Raw genomic sequence first — 18,359 nt, forward strand, 5'->3', positions numbered from 1 at the left:
CATGGAGTATTTTCTGCATTTACTTTGCATAGTTTCCATAATTTGTAAAACTCCGAGGATGTGATCCTTTGGGGTACCACAAGCTATTTTGTGGTGCCTCGAGGTGCTTTTGGGCACTTGGCACAGGCCACATTTTTTTGAAATTTGCAAGGATAATTTGCAAGCACTGAAGAGCCTTATGCATTTTAGATATTTCGCAAAAGTCAATATTACTGTTTCATTTTTTAATAACGTGGATGTGTGAATATCACAGTGGCCCATCTACCTGGAATGCGAGTGCATAGCCTCTGGCACAGCTTAATTAACTCATCTGTGTAGTTACAGAAGGCATAATGGGGGAGAGAAATCACTCATCACCAGAACATCCTTCCCACTGATCTGAGCGCTTTCTTTATGTGGTCACAATAGTGCACATTCCCAGTTATCCTCGCACATCATGATCAGTCAACAAGGTTATTCCACAACCGCCCTTACAAATCAATCACGAGAGCAGAAATGTTATTTATGGATTTCATCAGTTTACAATTAAATAATCCTGCTTCGCTGAGACAGACTTTTATATGACGCCAAGTTATTCCAGCCGAGATGAAAGGACAGGTAGACTGCAGTTTGGTGGGTAGCTAATTCCTGAAATAGGACCCTCAATTATGCATGTTACGGTTTGGCTCTCTCCCTGCAGTCTGAGAGGAGCTTTAGCTGAGCAAAGAAGAAGCAGAAAAGGAGAGGACACTAGAGGGAGACAATTTGTTCACATCTACAACCTTCTTCACAGATTTCCTCTGGATTCTGAAATTCACTGTAATAGGCCCTCCTGAGCAAAGCAGAGATCACTCAATCCACAGTGATCAATATGAGATCATCCTCAAAATCCTGAGGATAAAATTAACAACCTCTCAAGAGTGTTTGAATGATATCCTTAACAAATTCATGCACGTGATCGAAGCTGTTTACTAGATTTGAGCTCTCTTTTGGCATTGGGTTCATGTATATTGAATTCCTGCTTGTCTCGCTTAAAACACATTAAAACAGATGGTGAGTCCTCTGTGATAACTATGAAAACTATGTATAAAAACATTAAATCCCAAAGACTCACTTTAAAATATGTATCAGCATAAGAAGTCATTTAGTATCGCTGGTATTTATGTCTCAGAAAAGATTGAAAAAACATTTTGCGTTGCATGCACAGATTATATGTAGGAATCTGGGTGGAGAAAAGGGGCTTTGCATGATCCAAGAACAATTTCTCCAAGGTCAAGTGAAGATTCTGAGGGTGTAAAATGATTACTGCAACAGGAAACAGGATGCCTCTTCTCAAAACAGCATCTCATAACACTGTTAGCGCGTCTGTTGCTTCTCTCGCTTTCTTTTTCCCCTCAGCTCTTTCACACACTATCAATTTTACTTCTCTCTCAAGCCCCAAATCCTCCAGTTTGCATGCAAAGGCTCGGTTAGTTACAAGCTTCTTTTTTTTTTTTTTTTTGCATGCTGAGTTTCCTCTCTATTGAGAAACGGTTCATCTTTCAGCGCTGAATACAGGCTGCAGTTGCTCCAATACAACCGCACGATTCCCTCGATCTTTGCATTTTCCTCGACTCTAAAGGAAATAGTGAATTATGATTGAGCACAGATGAGTTCAAAGCATCTATGATATAAAAATTCTTCACCCAATCATGAACCAAAGCGTCTTTAACAGCTGTCACCGTTATAAATGCTTCCAAGCCATGATGGTGTTAGTGCGTGATCAGCATCACTTTCAAAGACATGTGTTCACACGTACTTTGTAGTAAAATACAACCCTTCTCTTTCCTCTCCACTCACTGCTAAACGCTCAACTGCTCCAAAAAGCACTGCTGTCAGGGCGCCCAAACTTGCTTAAAGAAGGATAAACATTATAAGCACTTTCATCAGGCAGCGGCGGCTGCTCAGATTAAAAGAGAATACTGTTCATTTTTAAAAATCCATACATGTTTCACCTTCAATCGGAGTAAAAACATCTACAGACCCAACCCCTTGAACTGGTATTAGAAGACATGAAAGGTTGTAGCTGGAATATCATATGCCAGTTGACTGTGGTAGCGATCTTAGATATCAAATAGAATAAGGTGTGTCTGCTTTGGCGTCGGGTTTTTATGGGTTCAAATGTGGTTCACGACGATCAGATATTGTAAACCGTCACACCTAATGCACCTTTTCTGCCACGTTTGCCTCCGCTCTCTTCATGGTATAACAACAGTGAATAGGAAGGCCGTGATAACAATGTTCAAAAAGCAGAATGATTCGCCACCACACTGTGAAAACCCGGGACCCCAGTGTTTTTGTTTGAGCATAAAACAGAAGTTGCTCTTCATTTGTTAAATCCACTGTGATTTTTGCACACCTCGTGACGGGCTTTAAAGCCTGTTGTTCCTCAGAGCCGATACTCAACATCAATTTATATCCTCCCTCCCTCGCTCGTCTCTCTCTCTCTCTTTCTCTCTCTCTCTCTGCAGCCGCGTGAGTGGATGAGATTTTCCTCCATTCACATTTTAGGCATATGATGTAGGACACCATCACACATTTGACATCTTACAGAAACTGCAACACTAAAATAATCTGTGATGTATCACCAAATGGCATGGGACGGAACAATAGTGCATAGAAGGTAGAATAAGTAATAGTGTTTCAAACAGAGTGTCATATTTCCATTTTCTTTGACACTCCTGTGCAGCAAGGGATTGCCACCAATTGCTTCTATACCTTTGTGTCAGAGACAGACAGCTGCAGTGTGGAGTGTCCCCTAACTAATGACAGAGTTTTAGCTGTTAAACTGTCAAAAGTGTTGTTATTTGGGTTTTATCTAAGTCATTGTTTCAAAAACACGCTGCCTTGACCAGATAAGACATTCCCTCTGGCGGTGCCCCGAACAGTCAGCATACACAGGCCTGTTCAAAAAACTACTATAAGATCACCAGTCACGTTTCCCGCAGAGCTCGAGTTGCTTTGTTGTTAGTATTCTCATGCTAAAATGAAGTAAAACTGCATTTATAGAGAACTTATTGTTTGAGTTCTGCGAGCAGTAATCTGGCAGGGATACAAACAAATGTACAATACATAATTTAAAACCTAATTTGTTGTTGTGGTCTTGTGTTCTATTGATAGCATACTGTGCATATAATGTATATGAGAACAATATTCTTCCCACCACAGATGTCATGCATGCTCATTTATTCATTCAATCCTTATCCGGCTTCTTCCCCTTTGGGGTCATGAGGGGGCACAGTCAGCTTATCTCCACGAGCATTGTGCAGAGAGCACGGGGCTGGCAGCTCATTACAGGTCATCTACATGAGAAGATCCATAATTACTCCAACGTATGTATGAACACCATACTTTATTGATCCCCATAGGAAAACTCTTTGTTGGCTTTCATAATGAATATAGCAGTTAAAGGTCAGACCTCGGGGTCGGCTACAGTGATTCAGTATCTGCCTCAGAGACCTTTTCTGTGGGATTTGAACCTGCTTGAACACAGATTTTATGGCTCAGGAGACTTACTCTGATAATCAGGTCACACCACTGCCTAAAGTTGGCCTCCTTTTGCTGTAGTACATTTCAAAATCTGACCTACTGCGTCCTCTGAGCTTTATTTGACAATTCAGTGTTTCATGTTTTTCAACATGTTTTGATTGGATAATGTACGTTATGATGTTGTGCAGACTACAGGAACAAATAAATATTGCTGCTTGCATTGGTCATGTTTAAAGCCTTTTAATCATCCAACATCACAAATTTAAATGCGTTGAACAGGAAATCTGCTCATATCGGCGAAATGGGCGACTAAATCGCTTAAAACCATTATATAATATACAGTATTTCTGGGGATAAAACATTCAGTAACTGCTGTTTGTGTTCAATTATTGTTCAATTATAAACACATCAGTGTGCTTCCCTTGTCGTTATCTACGAATAAAACAAGGTGCCAGGCGCAGGTGCATTGCATGCAACTTCGAGCTGGACGAAACTCTGCTCATTTGCTCACGTTTTGCATATTTGCACCATATTTGTATATTTGCATTTTATTTTGTACATGTTCATTATATTTTGTATATTTGTATTTTACTTTATTTTTTATTTCTTTTTCTTTTCACTGGAATTCTCCCTGTTATTTTCGTATGTTGATGTCTGATGTAGCTGTTGTGTATATATGTGAATTTCCCCCTGGGGTGTGTGTGTGTGTGTGTGTGTGTGTGTGTGGGGGGGGGGGGGGGGGGGGGATAAAGGTGCATCTTTATCTTTGTCTTTATTTCTTGATAAAACACCTGCAAACATCAAGACGATTTAAAATATTAACACACTTAACACGCCGATTTAGGCTTCTCTCTCAGGGACTATATTCTGCGGCGGAAGAATTCCAAGTTATTGTGATTGAGTTGAAAAAAAAAAGAAAAAAGATGCACCTTTCAAAGAGATTATATGCACACACAAAAAAATTAACTAATTAAGATTCATCCATTTATTTATTTGTTTGTTTCTACTTATTCAGCAGCTGTACATGTCCACTGAGTTAGAGGAGCAATAAGCCACTTTCACCTCTAGTGGCTTATTGCTTAATTAAATGACAAATCGGAGGATTGTTTTGCAGATTGCCTGAATTGACGTCAATTGGATTGGTTAGGTGACAGCGGCAGGCTCCGCCCCCTGTGGGCCAAGGTAGAGCACGCTGAGAGGGAGGGGGGAGCAGGGGGCTGAGCTGATCCCACGTGTGACGCTTTCATTCCCGGCTCAGTAATATTCTCATAGCGGGGCTTTGCATATCTCCTGCCGTATCTGTGTGTGTCTGTCACTGTGACTGTAGTCCCAGCCTATAGTTTGAAATAGATATGGAAGGAGACGGGAGTCAAGCCACATCCGGAAGCCTAAATGATTCACAACATGACCCGGGGTAAGAATCTTTCTCATTTTAATCCTGAGGTACGATTTTTTTTCATGTTACAACATCTTGGAGAGGACTTCGACTGCCGTGCTGGATTCGTCCCCACAGTACGCACTTAAACCGTGCACGGGTCTGTTTCCAGACGCAGTTTTAAAGACCCGAGCATTGTAGCGAGAGTGGCCTGCCCCCCCCCCTTCGCCCCCCCCTCCTCTCCTTCCTTTTTTTTTTCGTGGAGATAGACTATAATCACCAAGCGCGAATGTGTTTTCATAGTCTTCCTTTATCCTTTAAGGTCGCTTTTAGAAGTAGTTAGTCGTCAAAATGGCCGAACTGACATCTGGACTCACTTCTGTTGTGTTTTCCCCTTACAGTAAAATGTTTATCGGTGGCCTCAGCTGGCAAACCTCACCAGGTGAGACTGTTATTCTCTTTTACACCGTGTCCGGTATTTCTTGTGGGTTTTTTTTCTTTTTTTTTCTGTGTGTCGCTGTGACTGAGTGCTCGGTGTAGCTGCTGGCGGTGTATGTTGCGAATGTGCACCGTGCAGTAGTGTACTGTATGGGATATCTTCACCAGTGTGTGCGCACGATGTTATTTTTGATCTCCGTCCATCTGAAGTCCTCTATTCGACCCCTATGCGCATCGCGGGGTGTTTTTTTTTTGAAATACAGTGACAACAGCATGCCCATATGTTTCTGTCAAATGACCCCGACATATTTTCCTCTGTCCACAGACAGCCTTAGAGACTATTTTAGTAAATTCGGAGAAATAAGAGAATGTATGGTGATGAGAGACCCCACGACAAAACGCTCAAGGTAAATACAGGGCTTTTCTACTTTTCCTTGCCACTGCATGTAGCGATATCGCTTACTTTGACCGTGTTCAGTGTTAATCCAGCGCGTATGTGTGTGTGTGTGTGTGTGAGAGTGTGTGTGTGTGTGTGTCCGCGCGCGCACGTGTTCGTGTGTGTCCCCGTGTGCGCGCGCCTGCGTGTGGTTTCACAGCAAGCCAGATAAGCTTAAATGCTCACTGCTGTAAAGCTGCAGCCGAATGCAATTTGACATTGACTTTGTGACTGCACCACAATGTTGGTGTAGTGTCGTCTCGCATTGTAACGTACCAAATAATGATCAGCAGTGCCCTCAGTTTCTGCCTCCAATCTGCCACAGGACGTCCATAATGTGGATTAGAAGCACATTTACTGAGAAATATTGGAACAATAATAAGGTCATAGGAATATTATGCCCGCTGTTGCGCGGTTTATCGTGACAACTCGGGTGATTTTTCATCATTTTGTTGTTTATTTGCAAGAAAACAGACTGTGTTGTATTTGTTTGGTTTTTTTGTATGCATTTTAAACATTGTTGTTGTTTTTTCGTCCTTGTGTCTTTTTTTCTTTCCACAGAGGATTTGGGTTTGTTACGTTTACAGATGCTGCCAGTGTAGATAAAGTCTTAGCTCAACAACACCATGAATTAGACTCAAAGACGGTGAGTTAATTCTATCTCGACTTATTTAAGTGTTTAATTCTTGTTTTGTGTTTGCACTGCTCTGGCCTGTCATAACTGTGTGACTTTTCGCTGCCTAAGGCCCCCGTGCGGGGAACACCTCTTAGGCCGACATGCTGAGCAGATCAAGGTCATGTGTAAAGGCTAAATGTACGACGGTCCCTTCAACACTAAGCTTAGCAATAAAACATAACTCCGGGGTGAATATTATATGTGTTCACTTCTCTGTGTGAATGGGGATGACACGCCCCCTTCCTCGCTGCAGCCACATGTGCAGCACACACATATCTCATGTTGCACTGAAGGGCGTGCTGTCTCAGGCCTGCCGCCCCGCCACTGTTTGACCCAGCAGATATTGCATTGTATCACGCCTGATGCAGCGATACTCTTCAGCGTGAAAAATAGGCCTGAAACAACTCCCCCCCCACCCCCCCCCCACCAAAACATACTCTCCCTGATGTCAAAAAGAGTTGCAAGTAAACCAAACAAAAGCAGAATTAATCAACTTTTTAAGCAACAAAGATGTCATTCAAACTCCTTGGTTAATTTAATGTAAAATAATTTCTAAAAATGTAGCAGTGTAACAGCATGACCATTATAAATGCACTTTTATTTTGAAAGAATCGTGTGAATTCACTTGCATAAATAAGGCAAATGATTCACAGACATGCACATACACCATCGCACTCATTTCTGCAAAACTTTGAACTATTGTGGATTCTACACGCCTTTTGAAATTTGCCAGCAGATGAATAATTAAAGAAGCCGGTCGTTTTTGAGAGATGTCTGTAGTGACGGATTAGACAGGGTTCAACTGATATTATATTTGTCTGGGATTTCTCCACGGTAGGTAGTAATATCCAGAGATGCCAGCGTTGTTTTGGAAATGGAATAGCACATGTTGAGGGTGCGTTCTGTGCACATGCTACCTTGGCTGAAGGCAACTCTGGATGGAGGAATATTTGTAAGGATTTTGAAAAGACAAATAGGCAATATATAATAAGGATACTCTGAAATCTCCAGATCTGTGTAGGATATAGCAAGTAATGTAAATTTAAGATTTGTTGCTCATTGTAATCATGCTCTTGAGCTCAAATGTGATAGGCACGCAGCTGAGAAAATGTGCTTTTTGCCGGGCAGTGGATCTTACTTTATATTCCCTCCAGTTTGTAGTAATGTAGTTGCTTTTTTTTTTTTATTAGTGTTGCTCAGACTTTTTTTGGCCAGTTTTCAAAACAGCTCAGTGATTCAGAGATTAGTATTTCTACTGGTCTAAAAATGAGTGATTTACCATTATTTAAAAAAAAAAAAAGATACATTCCTTTACAAACTCGTTGATAACACTAAATCAAAAATACATTATGGGGCAAATCGATGGAGGGATACAGTAATAAGATAATTACCCCCCCACCCTCCCCAGTTGAAGTCTCAGCTGGGTTAGTGTCTCACTCATACTTAGTTGTGCTTAAATGCTCCCATTTAGATGCAGTTTATATGGCATGTCCTGAGCTCTATTATTATATTTCTGGAATAAGGATGGTAATGAAGTACAGTGGTCCTTCTGTTGTGAATCAGTGACTATAGAAGAGAATACATGGTTTTTGACCAGCAGGTACAACTGATGGCTTAGGAAACCATCTATAGTGTTATTTTACTTATTTATGTGCAACCCCCCCTCCCCTACACAACCTTTTATATATACACTCATGCATATGTGCTCCCACCTGGGAGTCTGGCCTGCATAGTTATTTTGTATCACGGTTATTGTAGGTCATATTTGGCAGACTTATGTCATACTCTTCAGATTTGACAGCACCTCACCATGAGAACTGAACAGTGACATTTTAAGATCTGACATCCAATCATCATTTTCTCTGAATTGTGGCCTTAGTGGCCAGGCACAGCTAAGTTCTCTAACCTTGTTCCACATCTGTCCTCCTCTAATTGGCAAGTCTCCCTGGGCTTGTTGCGAAACCTTTCCTTCTTTATTATATTTATCATTACCTCTGTCAGATATTATCTTTCCTAAAAAAATCATATGTTTTGGAAGTGGATTTTCTTACTATTTTCTTACTTTTCTTTACTTTACAAGATGGAATACAGTAAAGAACTGGCAGGAGAGAGAGAGAGAGAATGGCTGGACTCAGTCAGGGGAAGTTGTGATTACATGGTCAGTGTCTAAAACCCTTAGTCCCAAATAAATGGTTCTTAATGACCATGAACATAATCACGTCGGACGTTAACTTTTATACAGTCTATATTTAAAAAGTTAGTTAAAAGCCAAATTAGATTTGATGTTGATGAAACGGGGTTTTTTTGCGTGTAATTTACTTGCTGTGTTTCCAAGGCCATTTATGTAGTTATGTTGTCTCTATACCCCCAGATCTGAAATATATTTATGACACCAATGGTCTCTTAATAATAAGGATAACTAATGGCTTTGTCATAATAAACAACAAAGTGAAGCCATGTGTTATTTGCAGGATATTTTTGTAATTGGAGTGTTGACAGTGTCACCAAAGACCCCGTTGACTCAAATACAAGCAGACATTGATATTTCTGTGCTGCTAATGTGCTGTTCTTTATTTGTCAGTGTGCAATAGAAGATTACAAACCTAAGGCAGCTGTCTGTGTTGTTTTCCTCACTATTAGTCATTGGTCTGTATCTGCTGCGCTGTTGTATATTTTAACATTCACACTATCAAGATCGTATTGCATTAAGATCCATCATATCTATTATAAAGCTTCTCAGCGCTAATGGAAACAACGAACCGGTCCAGCACATGTGGATGGTTCTTGATGTGTTTGCAGATGTTGGTTTGATACAAGCCTCCTAGTGTGCAGTGCTTGATGGAACCAGTGTTTTTGTCCCCAGTAACCTTGAAAGGACTGAGTGGCTGGAGGTGCTATGACTGTGAACAAGTTGAGTCATAGTTTTTCGTACAGGGAATGTGGAAATCATACCCTATTTACATTTATTTTTACAGTTTGTTTATCTCATTTCATTTTTACAGATTTAGTTGGATGTGTGAATTAAATCTGTGTGGCTGTGGTATGCTGACAAACACACACATAGTGTAGTAACTAATATTAATGATATCACTTCAAAAGAACACAAAAACACAGATAAGGGCATTTCTTTTACTTTGATTCCACTGATACGTCACAAAGGATTTGAGTACGGATCATTGTTTTAGCATAGCATTTCCCTGCGGTAGAGGTTAAAAAGAGCCATGAAATCATTGGGACTTCCACCAAAATGCAGAATGAGCGAGGGTAGGCACACCATCACATTTATTTATTTATCTGTTTTTTTAAATTCTGTGGGCGCTTCTTTTTGTCCGGTTATGAAAACACTCGGACTAGGATGAATGTGAATGAGACATATGGGGAAGCACAGCCTGGGGCTTCAAAACACACATGCTGGTAATTCAGAACATATTTACCATTTTTCATGATGCTTTGTTCAGTTTAGAAATATGCAACTCATAGCATCTGTTCTTGAAGATGTTTCGAGGCAGACTGGTATGAACAGGGGAGATCATAGTACATGATTTAGCATTTTGAGAAATAACAGTTGAGAGCGAAACAAGGCAGTAGACGGATTTTATGTTGGAATTTGTTATTGCTTTGTGTAAAGCAGTTATAGTATATATTTTTTTCAAAAACAAAATTTGCTAAAATATTTACCAGGGCTGCGTGGACGTACCAAAGGTCATATTTGAAAACAAACCATGAATTCATCATGACAATTTTCTACTATTCATCGTAGTTTAAACAGAGCAAACATGGTTTCAAACCTTAAAATCTACAAACACCTGTGTTCTCTTGTAAGATAAACATATTCTGTGTGCTCCTAGGGTAATTCCAGCCTTTATTGAATGACCACAAGTCAGCCAGTACTCACAGTTTTGATGTTTTAGGTGAGACGGGAAACAACCCAAAAGGAAAGCAGGGGAAAAGAAAGGGATGAGCAGCTGTTCTTGGCAGATCTACATCGTATTCATCACATAGGATTTGGAAGTGAAGTCAAATCAGTGAGCTCAGCTCTGGTTCTTGTTTAAGTATAGCAGGTGCTCTGTCTTCTGCAGTTAATTATGGCTGAAGGCGTTATTAGTTCATGCTGTATCTGTCTCTTGTCGTACAGAGCGTCAGAATTTATTTATTTTTTTGGCAAGGCGGTAATGTCATGTCTTGTGTAACGCTGGAGTATCTGGATGATACTCATGATTGTGTTGCATATTTTTAAGTTTAAAAAAAAAGATGGCCAATTTGCTTGTTGAGCGTGACATTGGTAAAATTCTCATTATTGATGTGAGGAGCATAACAAAACTGCCTTTTGGAGATTTTATTCCACTGCGAAAATCAGTTAAGGTTGACACAGCACAGATATGAAACATTTATGTTTTAATTTCTTGTCTATTCCGTTGGTATCACACGCGCACACCTGTGGACCTGCTCACACACTTAAGTTGGGAGAAGCTGTGAGCTTTGATAAGCCTTTTTCCTTTTAGCTTAAACACCACATCATCATGCTAGTGTAGATATGTCTTAAGAGAGAGGCAGAGAGTTTACCCAGGAGTCGCATTAATATATGAAATCCTTTTGTAAGATGTGAACTTAAGATATATGTTGTTTCTCTGCCCTGATCTCCCACAGTCGCATGCAGAAGCAGCCCTCAGAGACCCTGTAGTAAAAAGCTGTGGAAGATAAAAGATGGTGGGGTGGGGGGGGGGTTCCTCTTGGCCTGTTCTCATTTATTACGTTGACATATCAGGTTGTATGATGTCTTGAGGAAATCCACTTTTGTTCTGTGTGAGATCATGGTTCATCATAAAAGAAAGGTGTATGGAAACTATTAATTTGAAAAAAAAAAAAATGTCAGGGTGATGTAAAGAGTGTATATGGTGAGCACTCCACTGAGGCCAGTTTTTCTTTAGTGTGAGGAAACAGATTTCGACACAGGCCAGGTACTACACCAGTAGCTCATCTTCTGCATGTCACTAGTCATGCCCTTGTAGTCCTTGTGAACTGAACTGTGTAAACTTTGTTAAATGCTTAAGGTTTATCTGATATATCTGCATTGTAAAAGGAACGCATACCGTAACTGCAGAGCCCTTTGAAAATGACATCGTGTTTGAGACTACCAGTCAATTAGGTCAATTAAGAGGTACTGTTCTGCCATTAGGTGGTCAGAGTAATCTAATCATTAGAAAAAAGGATCCCATAGATCTAGACAGTTATCTACAACGGATACTGGTGATAATCGGACCCTAATCTAACCTGCAAGAATAATATAGAACCTTTTTATTTTTCTCACAGAGAACAAAGTGACATGGCATATGTGAATAGGGACACAAGTTTGAAATGATGGTATTGTTGTGTAAACAAGTAATCTTCTGATCATTCATTCATTGTTTGGCCTGTATAAAAAGAGCGCCAGGTGGCATCAAATGTCCAAAATCCAAAATATCCAATTAACTACAAATGCGTCATCTCTTAGTATATCGCCAGTGTTGTGTTACATCAGTCTAATTAATTCAAGTTTATTTCTCTGCTCCTCAATAAATTTCAGTCCTAATGACGGCCATACTTCCACAGTACGAACACAATAAACAAAAGGTAAATTCCAGGTGTTTCCTTGCTTAACGTTTGAGCGGCTAATCTGGCAGCCAATAAAACGTACTGTTCAAAGGTCGAGAACATTCATATTCAAGGCAGATTGTTCATTCAGCTCCCACGTCAGGTTTCAATATTTATGTGCTGTTTAGCTTGTATGCACTGCCTGTGATGTTTCCATGATAAAGGCATTTCCTAGAGGGGATTTATAAAGTACTTTTACTGCAACTAGACGAACGGGAGGTCTAGCTTTCTACAATTATTTGTCCTCAATTTATGACTTAAAATACATTATGGGAATTATTTCATGCTTTGTCTAGTGCTTCTCACTGCACTTTTCAGAGCACATGTTCTCTAAAAATTGCCTTCTGCACCTCAGCATCTGCGTGTGATTTGTTCCCAGAATCCATTTCAAGAAACCACAGAGAGTGTGCCTAAAGTTGTTGCATTCAGCTGATGTAAAGCAGAGAATGTGAAAATTACAGTGAATGCAATAGCACAGTAAGGATGAGTGTTTTTCTCCAACCTATTAAGAAAAGGACTTTATAAAAAAAACATAGTGGATCAAAACATGCAAGCTAAATCACAAATATATATATTTTTAAGGAGAGTTAACATTTTTAAGGCATTGATAGATGAGAGAACCGAGATGAGTGAAATAACATTTGCCAGCTCTGTATGTGGAGTTACTGAATCAAGTGCAAGACCCAGGTGTGGTTGACTGATCCCAAACCTGATGGTATTCGTGTTGCATAACAAAAATGCTTCAGGAAGGAAGTATCAGGTGAAACTGAGACAACATAATCTCAGGTTCAGCGGTACAGTTATTCAGTGCAAAGAGTGATGCATATCTTAACTCTTAATACACTCTCTACATAAAAATCTCATGCACATGAATGTATAAACCGAAGGGAAACAATTGCTGCATCTCCTCTCCTCATAATTTCAAATCTCTCAAAGGAGTCATTCATCATAAGTTGTGACCTAAAAAGGTGCTGCTACAGCATTTCTCAGAAGGATTGGTTAGTAAGTCCTCATTGCTTAATTTGGTTGCATTGCTCTGAGTACGATTTAAACAATATGCAGTATCATAGCCTCATTTTTAACACAATTCTGTGTATATAATTGTATCTTTTTGATAATTGTAATATTTTAAACCGACAGAAAACTACATGACCTCTGTTGCTGCTGTGTTTAAGTGCTCTCTTGTGCATGTTCAAACAGGAAGCTTCATAGTGAATAGAAAATCTCAGCAGGACAGGAAAAACAATTAGTTTATGCAGTGTGACGAAATGAGGTGTGATATGTTTTGTATAGGCTTAAAAAGTAAGATACATTACCAAGTACGGGGCTTTCGTATTCAAAGCGTGATGTGTTGTCTTTGCTCAAATAGGGCGCACAATAATTGAGTTTGAATTGGTTATGCCTGGGGCTAAGTGCTAAAACAAATCTTTAAATGAAATTCATTACAATCAGGGTTGCCATACGCAGGTGTTATTGAATTCATTTCTCATTTTGACCTGATTTAGAAAGATAACGGTAATAACTGAGACTGACAGAAAAGATGACAATGACATTGCACATCATGGTTTCCCTTCAAACACATTAAAATGTAGTCGGTTTCATTGGCTTAATTGATCTGTGCAGATGGTGTGCTTTATTCCTGTGTTCCTTGACTCATTTTATTTCCATTGTTTTTCTCAGCAGGAAGAGATATAATTTTCTTAAATAAATCCATCTGTGTTGAGGGAGTCGCTTTTCTATTAAATATTTCAGTTTAACATACGCCAAAATATGGCACAACATGAAAATGATTTTTCAATATTATGGCAAAGAGCGAATTGTATCTGCTCATTTTATGGCAAAATTCTTTTTCAAATTCATTAGTATCCAGGCAACATTGCTGTTTGAGATAGTTCCTCAATGAAAGTGCAAGTTTGATGAGACCCCCCACCACATACCTTCATACCAACGAAATTAATGATGAAAATGAAGCTAATGAGATAACAAGCACAAGATGGAGAAACAGGCTGATCTGACGCATCCTCCTGGTTATTTGGCAATATCTGGAGGCGTCACCGGCCTCAGACTCTCATTTTCTCCCTGTCATATTCAATCAGCGAATCCTGCCTAAAATAAAAGCAAGCCTGCGTGCAACCAGAACCAGCAGAATGATGGTGTGGCTGGCCTCCACACTAACTTTATTTCTTTTGCTTTTTTTAATGCATTTGTGGTTCCTTTTTAATATATATCAGTTGGCAGCACCAGAAGATAATTTGGTAGCACCGATAGTTTGATCTTGAGACAAATCTGCACACAGTAATTAGCAGTAATTCATATGTGGTTTCCTAGCGTGCATTGCCCAACGCAATGAGTGTTGTGCCTAGAATGTGTCATTGAGCGCCATCAATTGTAGATAATTTGCCACAGTAAGTAATGAGGTCAGTTATATTGGCCAACTGTCTTAAAATCCTAATAATCCTTATAAATTTTGTACCGTCATTAGTCCACATTCAAGGTGTGTTTTTAAACTAAGGGTCTCCCCAGTGACAGTCCTGACAAACTTAACTCAAAATCAAAGCATTTACTCGCTAAATCTCAGCACCAGTATGATTAATAATAGTCCATGTCAGTCAGTAGCAATTAATGTATGGACTAATAAAGTAATTGCATAGTGCATGAAATGGTCATTTACAAATGAACTGTTCACCAGGAACGTACACTGAATTATGAATTGATTTACTAGCCTTAACTACATAACACGACTTCATTAATACATCACATTTTCTACCAGTTGCTTTATTTGCTTTCAAGTTATCAGCGTGTGTATCATAGAAAAGGCTGTAAACTGTTAAACTACCCATAATAACAATGGCACAGACTTATCTTAGAGGGGGGCAGAGTGGGAGGAAAAAAAAAAGATGTGATTTGACAAAAGTCAGGTCTGATAAAGCAGACTCATTGTGTTAAAATTCCTCCTTGTCCTGTTCTTATTGCCACTTTTGTTGGGTCATTCATGTGCACTTAATTTGTAATTGCAATGATTTTGACAGCTCTCGAATGCGGCTTTAGTTTCTGAAAATGCTTCTCAAAAAGCAGACTGTATCACCACAGGCTCATTATGCAGCTTTTGTAAATCTCAATGGCTCGGATAAATTGTTATCATTGTGAGTTGAAAATAGCAGATTTTATTGCATTTAAGTTTCCAATATGTATAACTGCTGTTAAAATACTGTTCATTACCTTTTTAAAATGTGACAGCTTTTCCTTTAACAACATTTTTAACTGTTCGTTTCTCATTCCCAGATTGATCCTAAGGTTGCCTTTCCCCGTCGCGCCCAGCCTAAGGTAAGAATGAATTGATCACTAACCCTGCTCAAAGAAAACGATTATGTCTCGTCACTAGCTTACCTAATTTTGTGTGCTCACACAGCAGATACAAAGAGGCAGTGGTTGTCTGTTTGTCATTGTAGAGAAATACCTTGTGTGACTCAGTTGTTCTCACCTTGTCCTTGCTGTTTCACCAAAGCAATTAAAGTTGGATATATTACACTTAAATGAAATTTTTAGCATGATTGAGGTTATGCTGTTTTTTTGTTTTACCTCCCTGTTTTATGTCTACATCATTGTTTTTTTTGGCTATATGTGCATTTCATCCCTCATCATAGTTGTTTTTAATGTCAAATGCTTTGACATGAACTCTTATTATTGCAATGTAGCTCCATGGGAGCAGAGGTGCCAATTTTAGACTACAACAGTATAAAATCTAGTTTTATTGTCTGTTTAGTGCAACAGATTGTATGTGGTGAAACTATCTTGCTTTGGTGGCTCATCGTTTGGCTTGGGGGACTTGAGACTGACAGGAGACGGGCTCTAATGTATCTGCACAGAACGTTCTCTGTCGGTTTAAAGCTTTATTCTGGTGTGGAAAAGTGGAAATCTGAAAATTAGGAAGTGGAATGAAGATCCACCTGTGTTGTGCTGTTTTTGAAGGTGCACATTAATGTAAAATGGCAAGAGTTAGTTTTTTTTTAAGTGAATAGCCCAGTATTAGCCTGACTGAATTTGCAAGAAATGATTGGTGACTTCTCAGTGAAAGTGATGAATTACATTTACTGGCTGAATTATAAGTCTATTGAGTTGTTTCCTGTAGCGTTTGGAGTTGAATGGGATTGAATGACATAAGTGATGTAGAAATCGTGTAATTGTGGTGCACACATGTAGAAATTGTCACAATTAGCATTGAAAGAATGGGTGATTTGAAAAATAAGCCAAACTCCAATCACACAGGAAATGTTGTACGAGCTCCTCATAATGCGTATTATCTTTTCCTTTTCTTGATTACTGGTCTTGAGCAGTTCTATTGACAATTAAATATTCAGCATGTGCAGATGGTGCTGTGGCGTAGTCAAGGGCTTTGTTGACATGCCCTCTCACACCATCCCCCAGCGTTTAATGTGCAGGCTATAGCACAGTACAGTGTAGTGCTATTCAACATCGCTATCAGGGCTTTTTCCACCTAAACCAGGTGGAAATCGATAATAGATTTTCTCCTTCCCACTGGATCAGAGAGAGGCATTGTTAAAGAGTTGGTCAGGTTTCAAATGAGGAATTGGCAGTGCAGGCTTTCAAAGCCAGAGCACATGGTGACTTAAGAATATTGGCATATGGTTGAGAAACTACTAGTTTCTCCACATTTTCTTACATAGCAAATATATCACTTTAACTTCCTCTGTTCTGGGCCTTTCTCATAAAAGTCAAAGGTGCAATAAAACAGCTCAGATGTTTGATGATGCTTCCAATTTTCAAATGAACAAAAATAAAATCTCCTTCTTACCGTGTATATTGTTGATGTTTTTTTACAACGGTGTTGTACTTTTTTAGCAATGACTCACAGAAGGAAGTACAATATTTTGAGCTCTTCTACAGGTCTTTAACATATTTGTCATTCTGCCTTTCTTGCGTGATTCATAACTTAGCAAAGTACTGACACCATAACAGAATTTGTGGCACTGTAAAAGCCCAGTACCAATGATTTATAAAATGGCTATAGGGCAAGCTTGTTAGTGAGGAAAAATGGTCGTATTGAATGTGGATTATAAAGGATCTTAAAGCAATGGGATTAGGCCAGATAGATTAACATTGCATGGGTTTGTACTTTCTGTTCAATTGATTTAAGACCTTTTTAAAAGAAGTCCCATTCTGAGGTTCCCATTTAGAAAGTCCTCACTGTTTTGCATTTGCTTTCTTTTGTCCCTCTTTCCCCTCCACTGTCTGCCTGCCCGGCTGCTTATGCAGCTGTTGAATAGGCTTCGCTCTTGTTTAAAGAAGCTCGCCTTGGCAGGTGCCTCCAGTGGCACGGGCTTCGAGGAGCCAGTCGTGACGAGACCAATCAGCGTTAATTTTCTCACGGCTAACAATGACCTCACAAGTAACCCTGCCAATGACCTCCCGCTGCTGAATGCTGCAGTATGGTTAAACTATACAGTATGTACAGCACGTAGAGTAATGCTGAAAACAGACAGGAAGTGAAGGTGAACACAGAGGACGTTTCACTGTAAACAACCGAAGGTGTTTGCACCGGGATGACAGGATCACAGGAAAAACAACTTGTATCAGCAGGCATAACTGACACTGCCCCAAAACACGGACACTTCCATTGTAAAGAGACAGTCAGAAACTGATGGAAGGGAAATGATCATAAGGCTGACACCCTTGCAATCATTAATTTAAATATAATTTGATATGTATGACAAAGTCAGCTTGCTTATAGGAGTTGTATAGGTCTGTACAATTCTTTCAAAGTGAAACGTGTGTGTTGTGAAGGCCAGTATTGCACCCAGGTTACTGTCATGATAAGACATGAATATGCTCTTGTATGACAAATCCGTCACAGAACGGATTACCTCTGCTTTGTCCCTTTGCACATCACAATCTTGTATACATTTGATTTTAGTAATCTATATTTTCTGTGACCATCTGCACTAGAATAAAGGGCATACAGTGTAGATAATCACAGGTCCTGTTAATCACAGAAAACATACGAAAGAAATGCCAAATGACACCCGCACAACTAATGAATAATGTCACACAACTAAAGCTTATCTTAAGGCTTAAAAGTGAACATTTTGTGTTAGAAATACAGGCGGTGCTTACAAGTCATGTCAAAGGTATCAATGCAGACTAGTCCACAAATATTCAGGGATTAGGTTTCATCTGCCGATGATTGACAGATGAGAATGAAAGGATTAAACAATGATGATGTGATGCAAAGTGCTTTATGCGCATTCATTTATGCCTCGTGTCCTCACAGCCTATTC

At 39.5% G+C, this 18,359-nt stretch overlaps 1 protein-coding gene across 7 annotated transcripts in view; it reads left to right on the top strand.

Moving 5' to 3' along the window:
- The first annotated feature begins 4,770 nt into the window (after positions 1-4,770).
- LOC139213451 (RNA-binding protein Musashi homolog 2) overlaps positions 4,771-18,359 on the top strand; it is a 226,279-nt gene continuing 212,690 nt past the window's right edge. For all 7 annotated transcript variants that reach the window (XM_070844146.1, XM_070844145.1, XM_070844147.1 and 4 more), the window contains exons 1-5: positions 4,771-4,921; positions 5,284-5,324; positions 5,646-5,727; positions 6,318-6,402; positions 15,346-15,387. In XM_070844146.1, coding sequence (XP_070700247.1) covers positions 4,860-4,921; positions 5,284-5,324; positions 5,646-5,727; positions 6,318-6,402; positions 15,346-15,387 — 312 coding nt within the window. In that variant the 5' untranslated portion in view covers positions 4,771-4,859. The remainder of the gene's footprint in view (positions 4,922-5,283; positions 5,325-5,645; positions 5,728-6,317; positions 6,403-15,345; positions 15,388-18,359) is intronic.

This window comes from Pempheris klunzingeri, chromosome 14 (assembly GCF_042242105.1).
Source record: "Pempheris klunzingeri isolate RE-2024b chromosome 14, fPemKlu1.hap1, whole genome shotgun sequence".
In the NCBI taxonomy this organism is placed as follows: domain Eukaryota; kingdom Metazoa; phylum Chordata; class Actinopteri; order Acropomatiformes; family Pempheridae; genus Pempheris; species Pempheris klunzingeri.